The 16,634-nt window shown below is 33.1% G+C and overlaps 1 protein-coding gene across 1 annotated transcript; it reads right to left on the reverse strand.

Annotated features, from left to right (window-relative positions):
* Positions 1-713: 713 nt before the first annotated feature.
* On the reverse strand, positions 714-15,891 carry LOC144838050 (ras-related protein Rab-14). The gene is made up of 7 exons (XM_078693409.1): positions 15,777-15,891; positions 9,246-9,359; positions 9,018-9,132; positions 6,760-6,889; positions 6,510-6,628; positions 5,412-5,480; positions 714-2,681 (listed from the first exon to the last, which is right to left on the reverse strand). The coding sequence occupies exons 2-7, from the start codon at positions 9,349-9,351 to the stop codon at positions 2,573-2,575; spliced, it is 648 nt and encodes a 215-aa protein (XP_078549535.1). The 5' UTR covers positions 9,352-9,359; positions 15,777-15,891; the 3' UTR covers positions 714-2,572.
* Between the last annotated feature and the right edge of the window lie 743 nt (positions 15,892-16,634).

Consider the following 16,634-nt stretch of genomic DNA (forward strand, 5'->3'; position numbering starts at 1 on the left):
CATTATTGATTAAAAGTGGATTCCTCCTAGTCTCTGACAATAATCAAAACCAGTGGCCGTATTCACCAACTAGAAGTGAGAGATATTTATTTTATTAAGTAAATATTTAAATTGTATTCACTTAGATAGGAGATTTTTGTTTCCCTTAGGCTTAGTGTGAATGGTGAATACGGCCACTGGTATTAGAATAGACAACTTCAAAGTCAATACTATAATAATAATAATACAGATTTCAAATGTACATTTCTCCACTAAAGTTCGTACAAGTACACAGCACACTCCCATTTAACATGTTCCAATGGAATAATATGATATTAATATAGTTCATAAAAAAAAACAGTTCAAGTAGAAATCAATGATGCAACCATTATGCACAGAAAGAAATTTCAAGAAATTCCAAGAAGTAATATTAGTTAGTAAACAACATATCAATTTGATATTGCTTTGTAGTTTTTCATATCTAAGTAGTATTTGAGTATATGAATACCATTTTACCCAAAAAAAAGCCTCCCTTGAATAAATGCCTCCTTAGAATAAAGTTGCTGCTACGAAACCCCTGAACAATTGGGGTGTTTATTAAAATAAATATGACCAAATATTAAGATAAAAGAACCTGTAGCCAATAATTATTTGCAGCAGCTTGTTACTTGTGACATTTTATAACTACAAATTAATAATTATTGTAACTTTAAAATGCAATAAGTATTTAATAAAAAAAAACACTAGCTGATATCATAAAATACTTTACAGGAATGTCCATTTCCATTGATCCCATACACAACACTTTTACATGCAAATATTCATTCACTTATTCACCAAAAGATAACCAGCCACAAACAAAATATATTGTAAATTCAATTTGATAAAACAAGACCACAATGTTTGAATATAATCAAGCATAATTCCTCTTTTACCAAGAATATTTATAATCAATACATAACATAATACATCTTGTATATAACAACAGGTTATTAAATGCAATTCCAATTTACATGTGTATCTATCTACTTTTTTTTCTGAATAATGAGCATAACAGAGAATATAAATGAAAACATTTATAGCCCAACTTGTACACCCCACCACTATAATCTCATTTTCTTTTATACCCTAGTATAATTAAATTTTGATGAAATTTAAACACAATTTATTCTAAATATCAGATTTCAATAACAATAGTATATATTGTTTAGTATCTATAACACTAATACTGGATCCGCCACAACCACTGTATGATTACATAGGAAACGACCGATTGGTATTCCATTTACTGTACAAGAAAGATCTGAACATGAAATGGATTCTATCCAATTTGAACATTTCTGATGTATTAAATGTTAATGCAATCCAGAATAGTTAAATGTTGCACTGTACTGTGTAACAAGTATCAATTGGCAGAATCTATTAGCTATGGAATTGGCAATAGAATTGGCAATAGCTACTTATTTCAAATGGCCAATCAGTTCAGTGGCATTCACACATTTTTTTTTATTTAGTCTTACTTTTCACAATTTGGCCACTGATCGTCATACTTGGGTTTTGTAATACTGCATAGTATCATGGACCTACATGTCCAAGTGTACCAATCTATTTGTCAGCCAAAATAGATACCAAATTGTTTAGGTTTACACAACATGAATTTACTTAACAATAGATGCATTTACAAATTACTAGATCTTATAATAATTATCGGTAAAATAATAATCATAGGTTGGTAAATAATGTTTGTTTCTGTAAATTAATCTGTCAGACTATCTGGTGAAATTTACAATAATTACAACAGCCAACTCAAAGTTGGAAATATCTGTTGTATTCAAAGTAGATTAAAAGAAATGTTGTTCACATCATTGACCCTAGGGCTGTTTTGTTTGATATAAAGTATTTCAGAAGGAGAATATCAAATTAGGTTATATTTTATAGGTTTATCATAGATGTTTGTCTTAGGCATTTGTTGTGCAAACCAATAGTTTATTCAGGACAGGATAGACATTCAACTAGCAACGAGCCTAAATCCAGTTACACAATTCTACTCCGTACTAATATATCAAATTATTTGTGACCAAATTGATAATACAATACTTCATCTTTTAAAAAGGTAGAGCAGGTATGGTTAGTCAGGTGGCTGGTGCCTGACAATATCATTTATTTGGGTTTATCAATTTGGTAGCAAATGGTTTAATATAAATACAAATTTTAAACCCAAAATTCCAATTACAATTTATTATAGTTGCATAACATAAAGTAATGCCAATATTTGGAAACAAGTATTACAGAGGATAATAAATATTCTTGTACTGTATTCAGACAAGCCAGAAGGCAAGTTTACTAATAGATATACAGTATATCATAGTTTGACACTGGCATTTATCTAATAATGGTTATAAACAATGGTATAATTCCTTACACTATAAAAAAAGGAATTTCATTAACAAACAATGCAGGTGTACATATACTTCAAACATTTTACTCAATGTTCTATAGAGTTACTTCCTAAGGTTATAGCATTGATGTTATTCAAATTAATTTGGATAAAATTGCAGTAAATTTACAACTGTGTATGTATTTTTACATGATGTTAGCACGAGCATCCTTCTTTATTTTGTTGCTGATCACTGTTTAAAGCATTTGATCTGGGTGCTGATGGCTTATGTTGAACTCCAGATTCTGCAGCATTCAAGTCCAAACTAATTATAAGGGGAAAAAAATAGTACAGCAGTTCCGTTATTTATTGTAAATGTAAAGCAAATTAAGTGTACAGTAATTTATAGTTTAAAACCTGTAATAAATGACAAGAGCATCAATGATGCAATACTCCACTCGGGTGTGTACATAATTTTAAAAAACATTTTTGAACTTCAATAATATTGTACAAATATAGAATAGAATACACTAAATTGTAACATTTTAGTGATTTAAGACAGGGATGAATCTGTTCACTTTGCTTGCATGTTTGAAAGTAAACAAAAGTCTATTAGGCCTAGACCAGGGGCGGATTGCAATATAAAGACTTTGTCTAAGCCCTAAGCCCCTCGCGAAAGTCTTAGTTATGCCTCTCAGCAAGTCGATTGCAATATAGCGGTCTTAACTGAGACTTTTTAGTGAAAAATTTCAAACAATCAAACCAGCCTATAGTTACTGACAAATGAGGGCGCTATACCAACAAGTGCAAATATAGTAAGTTAACAATAAGGAGTAGCGACAAGCTCCTCAGTAGGACATATTGAGGCCATTTTAATGCATAAATGGACAAACTGCCTATTCAATAGCGTTAAGATTACGTAAATACTAGGAGATTTTAGCAAATAATTAAAGATATTAGCAACAAAATTGTACATAATGTGATAGTAAATATTGATTAATTAATACATGCTTAAAGTTTACAAACAAATATTTCAAAAAAATAAATGTTAAATATGCTACTACATGTAGTCTTTTCTTGGTCAAAATAGTGTAGCGCTAGGCCGCGTATGGAGAATATGCGTACACCTTGTTGATGCGGTTGTGGGCAGCTAATAGTAATTGATTGTCAGGTAGGTGTGGGCCTATACAGAGTTTATCTATTGAAACAATTGGTAGATAAAAATAATAATACACATGTCTTATAGTTCAATACCCCTTTTCTACACTAGTATCATAAAATCAATTCACAGCAGTATTTAAAGAAGATAATTTCGCCATGATATTACTAGCTAGCCTAGGAGCGCTCGCGTTGCGCGGTTAGCGTAAGCCTGCCTGGAGGAGGCTTAGAATCTAAGACTACGGCGCTGAAATTCTAAGGCTAAGACTTCTTATTGCAATGGTCTTAAATCTAAGACTATCGTTGCTAAGGGTTTCATATTGGGCTTAAGTCTAAGACCGCCGCTAAGACCTTTATTGCAATCGGCCCCAGATCTACACACATGCTTTGCCACCAAAAAAAAAACAAATCTCATTAACACTCTGGGAACAGAAGATTATTATCATGACTTTCTTTCTGCAGTACTGAGATAGGACGTTTTATTTAGTCTGCATGTAATTATTTTTCCAAAAAAACATACTCAATATATTTTCCTTAGTGTAGACCCAATGTTGTAGCATTGCCTTTATTTAGCGAGGAGTTAATTACAGGGATTTATGTGCATTCGTTGCCGTCGGCATAATTTCGTTCATGAGATTCCTTGGTCAAACTTTTATGGATCACAGATTTTGACTAAAAAGTTAAACTATGCAAGCGCACATGAGATGACTTAGCAAATTTGCATAACAAAGAGGATGACAAAGACATTAAAAATGTCGGCAAGTGCGAAACAAACGGAATCACAGTCGAATCTTTTTGCATTGTTGTATCAGGTATTAGCTAACAAAGTTGAAAACTGTTTTCAACTTTCTTTGAATTGCAAATTTCTTTGAATTCGTAAAACTTACGATGGCAGTTGATCATCAATAAAAAAATGTAGTAACTTGTAAGAGTTTGTAAGTTTAAAAGAAGAACCTGTTATTGAATGCCCATAGATAGGAGAATCGCACATGTGCCCATCACAAACAAATCTGCGTTCGCTTTGAGCACATGAGTATTTTGAAGGCCTTGATATAATTTTAAGTCGATGGCATAACACCACTTTCACTACAAGTGGTCTAAAAGGGTAACACAGTAAAATCAACAAGGTTAATTCTGAAAAATTACGCATTTGTGAACACTACTTGTTATTATTACAGTGTTCTCCCCAGGCCTTTTATCGTTTTGCTGTTTACTAGTGAGCTATGAAGTCTTATTTCCGGCCAACTAGAGGTGTCTTACTGATGAGTAGGCCTAGTTTTATTCTATTGGGGTCTTCCCCTTGACGTTTGTATTGAATGCAAAAAATGTCTTTATCGCATATGTTTACCGGCGGAAAAAGTAGGCTACGATCGTTTTACTGTTTGCTAACGCGCTATGAAGTGTCCTTTCCGGCCAACTACAAAGTTGTCCTACTGATGAGTAGGCCTAGTTTTATTTCATCAGAGACTTCTCCCTGACGTTCGTATTGAACGCAAAAACATTTTCTTATCGCGTATGTTTACCGGCGGAAAAAGTAGGCTACGATCGTTTTGCTGTTTGCTAGCGCGCTATAAGTGTTGTTTCCAGTCAAACAGAGGTTTCATTCAACATGAATGTTACGTGCGAGAGTACCATTCCCAGCCATCTAGGGTGTCAATTACCAAAAATCAACCTTGGTGGGGCTGTGACTCATGTACTTAGTGTCGGAATGCCGACGGAAGCTTAGGGCGGAAGCGTGACGCTTTATGTGAATCCTGGGGAGAATACTGTATTATTATTATTATTATTATGATAATAGTAATGATTGTAACTATAGTTTACTATATAATCATGAAATACACTTTTGAATTTACTGTATTTTTAGAAAAATATTGAACTTCTTATAAAAAAAACTAACCTTCCATCTTGAATATTTTGATATATTTTCTTTGCTGTGTCCAAGAATGCTTCTTCAACATTTTCACCACTTTACATTACAAGCACAAAAAGAAAAAAACAAAAGATAAGATTCAAAGTATTTTTATTATAGAGAAAGCTTGCGGCCGACTTGACTAGGGGCTGACTTGACTTTGGCCGAGACGGTTTAGAACACCTCAATAAATTCCTGTTATTTGATTGGACGATTGTGGGTCACATGCCGTGCAATAGTACGCACTATTAAATGATCTTTTAATAGTACTTTTTAAACATTTTTGTGTACGAAAAAAAAAAAAATGTTTCGCGGATGGAAACAAAATCTAGTGTAAAAATGACTGTGAAATACAACAGCGCCACCTGTTGTCTTGCCTGTTTTGTTTGTAAACACCTAGGCCTGTTAATATTAGGCTAGGCCTAGGCGTTTTAGCCTTGCTAGGCTTAAGCTTGTTTGGTCGTTTGTTGACATAATTAACACTATTACAGTAGATGCATTTATAAAATCCATAAAAATAATAATATCTAATATAATTATTAAAAACCAAATGTTATTGTTACTGTTTTAATCAATGTGAATCAAATGTAGGAATTGGCTAGGCCTACCTTTTATTTGATTCAAATGACAGGAATCTATTTAGATGTTATATAAAACAAATAATAAATGTTTTAAATTCGTGTAATGGTACAAATAATGGCATTTGGTGAATGATGAAAGGTTAAATATATAACCTTTCATCATTCACCTCATGCCATTATTTGTACCATTTAATACACTCATAAACATTCATTATTTGTATAATAACACATCTAGGCCTACCTATTGTGTTAACAACCAGAAAATATTTCTAGGTAGGCCTATAGCCAGTCCAAGTGTATGAGGCTGATAACAGATAAGAAAAATCGCCTGAAACTAATGTAGGCTAATTCTGTCCACTTCTTGTATAATTGTTCCCATTAATTATTCAAAATCATACAAACAATCCTATAATTCATTAAATTCTGAATTACTTCTACTGGTTATTTTTTGTATGTTTCTCATGACCATGTAGAAAAACAAACACAGTTTTTTAAATATACATACGTTTTTGCACTTGCTTCCAAAAATAATAAACCATTTTCTTCAGCAAATTGTTTGGCCTCTTCATATGTTACATCCCTTTGGGCTTCTAAATCAGATTTGTTTCCAATCAGAAAAATTACCTATGTGATTAAGAACATAAAAGGTATGTTATAGAAAGAAACAAGTTTTTATGGTTGGTATTTTTTAAAATAATGTAAAATCAAATTTGACTGTGGGCATGATAATTTGTTTAAAAAATATGTATACTTACAGTATTTGGATTTGTAAGATTCCTAGCATCTGTTAGCCAGCTACTTAAATGATTGTATGTACTTCGCCGTGTTATATCATACACCATTAAAGCACCTGCGGCTCCTCTATAATAGCTTCTGGTTACAGCCCTGCATGAGAAAGACATTTTGAAAACTGCTATAAAATAAAACATTTTACTATAATAGTCCGGTGGCAGGAGGAGGGACAAATTGCCATCCAACAGTTCATCCACAGGATAGGGCATAGGCAGATCCAAGTGGCCCAGCCCACCCCACCCCCACCTTTAATTTCAACAATTCTAACGTAGGTTAACTTCACCATTTGATTTCAAACCACAATTTCTATGACTCTGGCCATTCACTATCCCCATCTCTTTCTATTAAATGATCTTGAATTTTTGATGTTGAAACTTGTTTAAAGAATATTTTTTAATCAAGTGCAAATACTGTACGTTTCAAAGGATTTCTTTCCCTATTGAAAATATTAAGATCATTATTGGAGACTAATAGAACCAAGTCAATGTCAACTATAGAAAAAAGCAATGCTTGGAATGATTGTGTTCACTGTAAATGATCTTCCTTTTTTTTCGAAAGAGGAATCAGGAATCAATCCTAGTGGTCACGTATAGAGATAATCATAACTTTTTTTGTAGAACTAGGCAATGACCATAATCTTTACAGCATAGTGTCTGGAAGTTGTGAAACAACAAACGTCAAAGTTAATTATCTCTTTTATTTAGAATCATTTTAATGACAGCAATTAATACCCTTTTGGTGCACAGGCTAGTGTTTGGATAGTCTAGAAAATCATGGATGGGTTCCAGATTTATCTATTCACTTGGTTGGTATGTACATATTATGGCCAGTTGAACTACTATGTTCTGATTGCAATGGGGATGAAAAAAGTAATAACCACTAATAAAAGATTTGTTAGACGCGTATCCACCAAAGTGGAAACTATGTAAACTTTAAAAAACTATCAAATCAAGACAAAAACCACATAATTTGCATTTTGTTTACCAGTTAAAGGTGCACAGACTGGCTAGTACATAACTATGTATTCTCAGTTATCTGAGTACCTAGACAAATAAAAACAAAAATTATATATTGCCAACATAAAGAAGCAAATCAAATCAGATAGCTTATTGCCTCAAACTGAATATTGCAGGCCTGCAACCATGTTCTGACCAATCACTGATTCACTCCGATCAGCGCTTAAAGTGATCATGAGGTTTAAAGTCAAGATTATTATAAACAAATTGTCAACAAATAACAAGTAAACCGAAATTACATACGCAGTTTTATGTGCATGAAACGTGTCAAAAAATTATACAAAATACTCACAACTTATTTTTTTTTTTAATATGCTTTAAAATATATATCAAATTGCTGAAGTGAGTTTGAAAATAAATTCGAAAATATAACTGTTTTTCTAAGCACACTAATTCGAAACCCGACGGGTGTGTTGATTCTAAAATCATTGTGCAGCTTCTTGTATACAATAAATATATAATAAATAAAGATTATTTATCAGTTGCTGTGTCTACATTGTCTTATTTCCATGAAAAAATGTGATTTTTCTACCAGAGAAAAGTCGTTGTTTACATTTGATCTGTAATATGAACCATGACATGTTAGATGCATTATGCATTAACGGTCAGTTAGTTAAGGCCTAGCTTTTGACAAACATTTTGATACAAACTTGTTTTGGTTTCATAAGTTTCCGGCATATTTTTGTCTAATTTTCTGCAAGCTACACATCTTTAAGTAGAAACCACGCTTTAGTGATCTATTAGAACACCTTCGGGCCCTGGACCCCAAAGTGTATTTGCTCACTATGGTCGCAGATAAAAATTGAAATGACGACATTGCATATGGTCAATTGCGCATGTCTACATCATCTTAGCTGTCCAGGAAGCGAAAATTTCTCAGGCAGAAATCATGAATGATGATATTAATTAAGGCATAAATTAGGACATTATAAAAGGGCACTATAATCATAGAATAGGTTGTATAAATAGTTTTCGGCAAATTGTTTAATAGTTGAGAGAGATTATTTAGATTTAGTTAGTAGGTCAGCTATCTTTAACATAGAAAATAATTAATCTCATGCATTATTCATGATTTCTGCCGGAGAGGTCAAGTAATAATTTCACGTCCAGGAACTTTAAATTATTAAAACATAGTAAAGGTATGCTAGACAGGAAAAGTTGCCTCTGGTATAATGGTTAAGCATTACTATAAAGAAAAATAATACCTGAATCTTTCCTGTCCTGCTGTATCCCAAATTTGTAATTTTATTTTCTGACCAGATACCTCAATTATTCTTGTTCCAAATTCAACGCCGATTGTATGAGGGCAGTCTGCCATAACTAGTAATAGATCATATTATAAAATTAATAAATGTGTAATTCTAGAAGCCATCTAGTCAATTTACCGTACAAGAAGACATTATTTTAGTTTTATTTTTAGTTAAAATACTTACATTTTTTTTCTGTAAATTGATGTAACAAACAGGATTTCCCAACACCCATATCTCCTATTATAATATATTTAAATATATAGGAATAGTTGTATGGACCAGCAGCCATATTGTAATCTATAAAAAAAAAACATATTACTGTATATACAAAATATTAGAATATTCCAGATCTCTTAAAGAATATTTGATAAAGAGAAGTGATGTTGCCATTTGTTTTTGTGTTGCCACTAATACTGTGCCTACAGCACAAATATTGCCTGCTTAGACGTGAATATAAGATTTGACATCACCGAGGAAATTATATTTTTCTCAAGCTTCACACGATAAAAACACAGTAAATATCATTATTACAATCTTAGCGGTAGTCATTTGATGCAGTTTCAACCAATCACATTTACATATTTGCATAGGCTATATTATGTAATGCGGAAATGTAGGCCGCCAGTGTAAACGATGTAAAAAATGTCCCGGGTCGCTGAACCACCCGGCATCAGCATCTATTTAACCCAGGACGTACCGTGTACTTTTGTGTTTGCGGCGTAATTACTCCCGCATAATATGTTTTTCCGGTTGGTTGCTCCTACCTATAGTATTTAATTTACATAAAAATGAGAAAAATACTGACTTTGTTTTGTTTATTATATAATTAGATTTGAACTTGTCACGGTGACGAGTTAGGCTGTTGCGCAACATATCGTAACATGCAAATTTATTAAGCCCAGTCTACAGGATGCTGCACTACAACTATTTTACAAACAGAATAGTAATCAAAAAGGCAATGTCTACCATTCAACAAACGTCAACAGTTGACGGTATTGGCATTGTAAATGGTTTAGTTGACGGTTAGGTTTATTTTACACCACGCACGTTTATTCAATTGTTTGAATATGATGACTTTTTCAAAAAGAAAAATAAGTTCATAAGTCTGAAAGAGAATTGTTCAACTTCAAATTTATTGTTTAACACAATACAATATACAATGTAATGCAGAACATAAATTAATAAATATAATTGTGTGAGGAGGACGCATTAAGCCAAGGCCTTAAGTTTGGTCCTCCAGATAAATAAATATATATTTAATTATTTAATTTAAGTGAGAGAAAAAAAAACACTTCTTTCTTTCGTCTAATTGACAAATAAAATGAAACAAAAAGGCACAACAAAGAGAAAAAAAAATATTTCTTGTTCAATGAGTAATAACATATTGAAAATTGGAAGAAAATTGTTTACACAATATGTGCTCTATTGAATGTGACTGTGGCGAAAGAGATAAAAATCAAATATGGTGAAGTCATACTGTAACACACGGACGGTCTAAATTTTACCTTAGCTTTTATAATAAGTTTTAAAAATAAGGGGTTGGTGGGGGTTGTTGGGAGGTCAGCAGCCATCATATTTTCATTAAACCAAACTACATATTATAATATGGGACAGCGGCGGTACGTATAACAACTGGTATACTTTTTCAGCAGGTCATTATCGCTCGAGCATGCAATATACATTAACAATTAAAGAGCAAGTGATCGTCGACCCAGCGACCATGCCCATACTGATTTATTTCAAACGTAAATCCCAACCCAGAAAGACGGTAAGAATTCTCAGCTCATCCGCCCATGTTTGTACCCTAATGTATGCCGCCCGGACGCATCTATCCCTGCCTAACTAAGCTATGAAGTCCTAGCCCACCACACCATCTACTAAATTCAATTGCAAGCCTACCTACTCTAACTGGGCACGTTTTTTAAATTGATCTCTTAAAATGCTGACCTCTGTTCAAATGAGGCATTCGGCCATTTTGTGTACCTCAGATCAACACTATCATCAATCTGGACGGCATGGATGTCCACCGTGCACCATTGCGAAAACATTTCAATATGTACGGCACCCTGTTATTATACATTCAAATTTAAATTTAAATAGACGATTTTCGCACTACGGAAGCCATCTTGCGGTGAGATGACAAATAGTCGTGGCCAGCCAAGCGTAACCAACAGAAATAACAGCGTTTTAAGGGAATGTTAGGTCACCATGTTAATTTAAAAATCATACAGTACCTCCTGAACCATGTTAATTGAAAAAATTTGATGGATTATGAATCATGCGCTGTGAATCATAATATCTTATTAATTCTCAATTCTCATATACAGATGAATTACCATGAGTCCCCCACCAAGAGAAGGGTTTCTCAGACCACCCCAAACTACCCAGAAGATAATATAATAGCACTAAGCTAAAATTTGTTCCTCCATCTCCTCTGAAATCGCAAGTCCGATACAAGCCCCTTTATCCATCAGTCTTTATTAGAACGGAAAATGTGTATGAAAAATGCATTTTTTAGACCAATTTCATTGCAACTAAATCCTCGACCATTTTCCTACAGTACACCATTTCAAATTAATCTCATAGGCGGTAAGTACAATACTGTATGCTTGCTCATGTCTCTACCTCATGCACGCCGCTCCTGCCAAACATAAGATTCAGCACCCTTTTACCATTTTTCCAAACACCCAATGCAGTGATAACACTAGGCTGGGTTATGGTTCTTACTAATTACTATTCCTAAGCTGCTATATACTGTAGGCAATAATAGATGAATGCAGGATGATTCGGCCCATGTGTGACAGGACTATTGGGCCCACTTTTAGGCCGATATAATGTCTGAGAAGAGAGGTTGTTAATTCCATTAGCTCCCAGTAGGGTTTTCAGATATGATATATTGTGAAGTACTACATTATTATGCTAACAATACATTATGTTTGTTATTTTTGGGGAATTTTTCATTGTTCGTTTTATGTAAAGGGGTTTAGGCCTACAAGGAGGTACAAACAAGGAGAATGAAGTTGCTATCATATTTACCACAGTTTTCTAATTAGGCCTACACCACTAGAAAACATACATTATCGTTCATCTTAAAGACAAACCACTATCAAACATTCTTACCACCATAAATCAAGACATTAAACTGAACAACAGGAGACTACAAGAATATTCAACCAGATTCAACTAAGTCACTGTTCTCCAGTCGGACATTATTGTATATTAACATACTTTGGATGGTTTTACAAAAAATCTACTGTACGACTATGAAATGCAGTATTATGTCCTATACCAAACATGAGGACGGAAAATGACTGACATAATAATATTCATCAATAAAATAATAAACGTCTATATATTACACAAACAAAACAAGAACAAAGATACAGATGTATATTAAAAATTAATATATTAACGAGATTCTGTTTTTTTTGGTGACTGCATGTTTTTCAAACATTCTTTTTACACTAACAGTGAGCACTAACATTATTTGCGATAACTTTGCAATTTCTATTAATTGCTTTTATAATTAAAACAAAATAGACACTGAAATAAAGAAGAATACAGTATAACTTTATCTTCATTTTAATATAAATGCTGTATAATGTACCTTAACCTCAATCAGTATACATCCATTTACAGATTTGTGTATACTGCATTGTACTATTATTACTGTACTATCTATCTTTTGATTGCCAAACCTTACAATTATTATACAACAGTGCCTGTCCATTTCAGTTAATACGATAAATTACACAAACTACAAAATTAAAAAGTTTTTACACTTCATGTGTGTACGATGGTAGTAAAAACCAATGTTCTCAAAATTGTATAGTCCGTTGTAGGAATAATGTCCATTAATATTGCAGCAGAGTATATTTTGATAAAAACGTGCATGGACCAGTACGATAATAATATCAAGGCAGCATAATAGACTTATAAATTACTGTTGAAATAACAAACACAAGGCCTAGAGATAACTTGCTTTTTTTTAAGTTACTCAACAAATAAAGAACTTATTGCCTGCATTAAAGCAGCTTGTTAAAAGATAGGACAGAATTTTTCAAAAGCCGGCGAGCAGTAAAGTAACAAGTAATCTGAAATTGCATTTTCTCGAGAACTACTTGTCCAAAAAACATTTTTGTACAAGAGGCAAGAGTTATAATTTGTGATTTGTAATTTTAAAACATAATTTGATTTAATGTGCACGTTTTTGATGCGAGTAGTTTAAAAAACCTATTTCTTTTCAAATTCACTCGTTTGATTTTCGCGTTGCTGTTCTATTGTTAGTCAACTGAAGCTATTGTTAATTGAAAGACTTGTTTCATAACCATTACACCAAACTCGCATACACACGCTTGTAGTGAAATTAGCCTAAATCACAAACAGCATTAAGACACACACACATTTTTTTTTTTTTACCAGAGAAATCTTATGTAATCTTATATTTGTTGTAGAGTATGCAAGCTTCACAATAGTGATTATTACAAATAATGATGGATTTTAGATGATTTTACGTTGTATGTTTAGATTCAACATACCCGTAGCATTTCGAACAGTGTGCTTCGAAAAACGGTTATATTTTCAAATTTATTTTCACTCACACAATTGTTATATATATATATATTTTTTTTTAAATGTTGTGAGTATTTTGTATAATATAATTTTTTGTCACATTTTATGAACATCAAATTTGATACTGTCAATAAAGAAAAAATGTTACTGTTGATACTGTACACGATTTCGTTAACTTTAAGAATAAAATCGAAACAATTCATAATATCCTCAATATGATGCCCTAGGTCTAGGCTAGGTAGTGATGTTGATTTAGGGACGATTATTATATTTTTTGAAAACTAAACAGTATCACCAGTAACAATAAATTAACAAAATATATTGAAATTAAACGTGTATTTGATCAATAAATGCATTAGAAATTAACACATTCCACTGAGTTTTAGTCCTCTATTATATTTGCTCTTTTGCCACTCCATAGAAACAAAAATATTGAACAATGAATATGTGAAATTCGCGAACAGTGTGCGAGAAACATGTCTGTAAAATCATTAATTTAAAGATTTATTTGTTACTTTTTATGTTTTTTTTTTACTTTTTATTCTTTTTCATAATACTACTTATGTACTTACTTACATACTTTTCCTAAGGTGTGGTATTCACACGATAAATTTAGTGTCAAAATACAAGTGAATGAAACTAGCGCCAGGCTTAGTATGTACAGTACATGGACAACAATAAAACAGGAATATTGTACAATTATTAGACCAATTATTACTATCAAAATTGATTAAATTATTTTCAACATAGGTTAGGGCTAAGCATTAGTAAAGTTTAATTCTACAGTAGGGTATGATGATAGTCGGACCATCGGGTCATCCAGTAAGTTTTTTCACACAAGCTCCAGAATTCGAAATTTTATCCTTTGCTGCATGTTATTTGATCGGCATATCAGTTACCTTTTATTCAATCGTCCCTCTACCTGCTAAATAGTACAGGGCTTTTCCATCTCTCAGGTCTACTGAAGTGAGCCACGGGGGTGTGACGAAATATTATTTTCACTCTATGTTTGAGAGACATGATAAATTAATTATAAAGGGAACACGCTCAAAATGCTTTCCGGCTTGTTTAGGACGTGTCTAGGACAGGCCTACCTACGACATATGACCGGTTGGGCCGCCCACAAGTTGAGCCGCCGGTGATTTCTATGAAACGCCCAGTGCATCTTTTACGACAATTCCCGTAGTGATTACTATGCGTATGTAGTACATACTGTAAGTTCATGGTCTTTAGGTTTATTGTGTTATAAAAATAAATAATATATAATTACATACTACAATGTTGTTGGTTTGAACCGCCATGAACAACACAACAAAGGAAAGTTGTTTAACACAATATTTAATAATTTAATTGTTTTTAATCTTTCAAGTTAAAAATTCAGTGCACTCCATAATATTTTTCTCGCGTTGTCTCTCAGAACTAATAAAGTATTGAAATTTTTTGAATGAGGTTAAATAAATATTATTGTTTATTTACTAATTATTTAGTATCATATTTTATTGAATTTTACAATGTTAATACACAAAATATAACAAACGTGATTTTATGTAATTATTTTACCGAAAAAGGGTGTAGTTCATACAACTGCAGACTGAAAAATGATCATGTTCAGCGATGTTTTAGACCTTATATTGCGGAAACTAGTATAAGTCAGATTTTCAAAATTATTTCTTTAATTGTAATATTTAATAATATATACTAAAAACCGTGATAATAACTTTTGAATATATATACTTAGTAAGTTACTAATAGGCCTTGGCCTACATAACACATAACATAAGCATATAGAAAATAATGTTTTTCTGGCCTAGGCCTAATAGTAATCCCTACTACTAGGCCTAGGACAATCCTAGCAAGGCCTGCCTAGCTATCCTAGGCTAATAGTAGGCCTAGGATAGCCAGGAATAGCCTAGGCCAATAGGCCTATTTAGCTTGGCCTACTATCTAGGCTAGAGTAGGCCTAGGCCCTAGCCTCTAGGCTAGGCCTACTTATTTATAACTATTTAAATAAAACGAATGAGTAGGCCTAGCGTCTAGCCTGGAGGAGGCTAGGCTTATACCTAATTATATAAATAACAATGTCCTTAAAACTAAATGTACCATAATCATCTAATACCTCACATATTAGGGCTAATTTTTTACCTTTTTGAAGCTCGCAAAAACAATTACAGAAGAGGGAGGTACTAGGCCTATTGTGTGTATGGAAAGATGGCCGGCGATCTCATCAGCAGCTAGACGAGTCGAGCGGTGGTAGCCTCATCATCACACGAAAAAGAAAAGTCGTCGATCGGCTCTAATGACGTCATCAAATTTATGACCCTCTCTCTTATCAAACCTAGAGTGTCAACTACTGTGCGCGCTTAGTTAGTCGATCAACAGCGAAAGTCACGTGAGGTCGTCGGATGAACCATGGAGCTAGTATAAAATTACATGGGTGGATGAACGATGAATGGGTGTAGTGCCCGGGTCTCGCAATTTAATGCTGTAGCGTTATGCTAGGGTTCGAAACATTTTGGGGGCTTTTTCTTTTACTTCTGCTTGATCCAAAAATGATTCAAAGGTAGGATAATATGTACAATAATAGTAGGCGCTTTATAAAAGCAGGATATATTATTATCAGGCCGCCATTTTGTGAATTCACCATTTATGAATCATATTTTCATAACCGCTTGTCAGATATCTATTAACATCGTTATACATGAACTTAAAGTAAAGGGTTAACGTTATAAGCAACACAAAAACGTACGTGTGCGTGCAATCGCGGGTCAATTTAGGCCCTGCTCAATCAATTTCTAATAAAATTGAAGCATTTCATTTTAAGCGTTTCAACATGTTTCAATTTTGTCGCATCACCGCACGCATTTTTTTGCTCTCAGCACGCAAATAATGCAAAAAAAAGCACGTTTTTACAGTTGATTGCATATAGACCAGTATTAATCGGTCGCGGTGCAGCATCCGAAAATCCAGACAAACGTTTTAAACTAAACGTTTATGAGCAAC

This window comes from Antedon bifida, chromosome 3 (assembly GCF_963402885.1).
Source record: "Antedon bifida chromosome 3, ecAntBifi1.1, whole genome shotgun sequence".
Classification (NCBI taxonomy): domain Eukaryota; kingdom Metazoa; phylum Echinodermata; class Crinoidea; order Comatulida; family Antedonidae; genus Antedon; species Antedon bifida.

Bases quoted from the DNA above. Each gene is read 5' to 3' on its own strand.
- LOC144838050 (XM_078693409.1), bottom strand. From the start codon at position 9,351: ATGGCTGCTGGTCCATACAACTATTCCTATATATTTAAATATATTATA. The intron at 9,133-9,245 runs GTAAGTATTTTA...ATCTATTACTAG, and splicing joins TCAATTTACAGAAAAAAAAT to TTATGGCAGACTGCCCTCAT. The intron at 5,481-6,509 runs GTATGTATATTT...TGTAATGTAAAG, and splicing joins TTGGAAGCAAGTGCAAAAAC to TGGTGAAAATGTTGAAGAAG.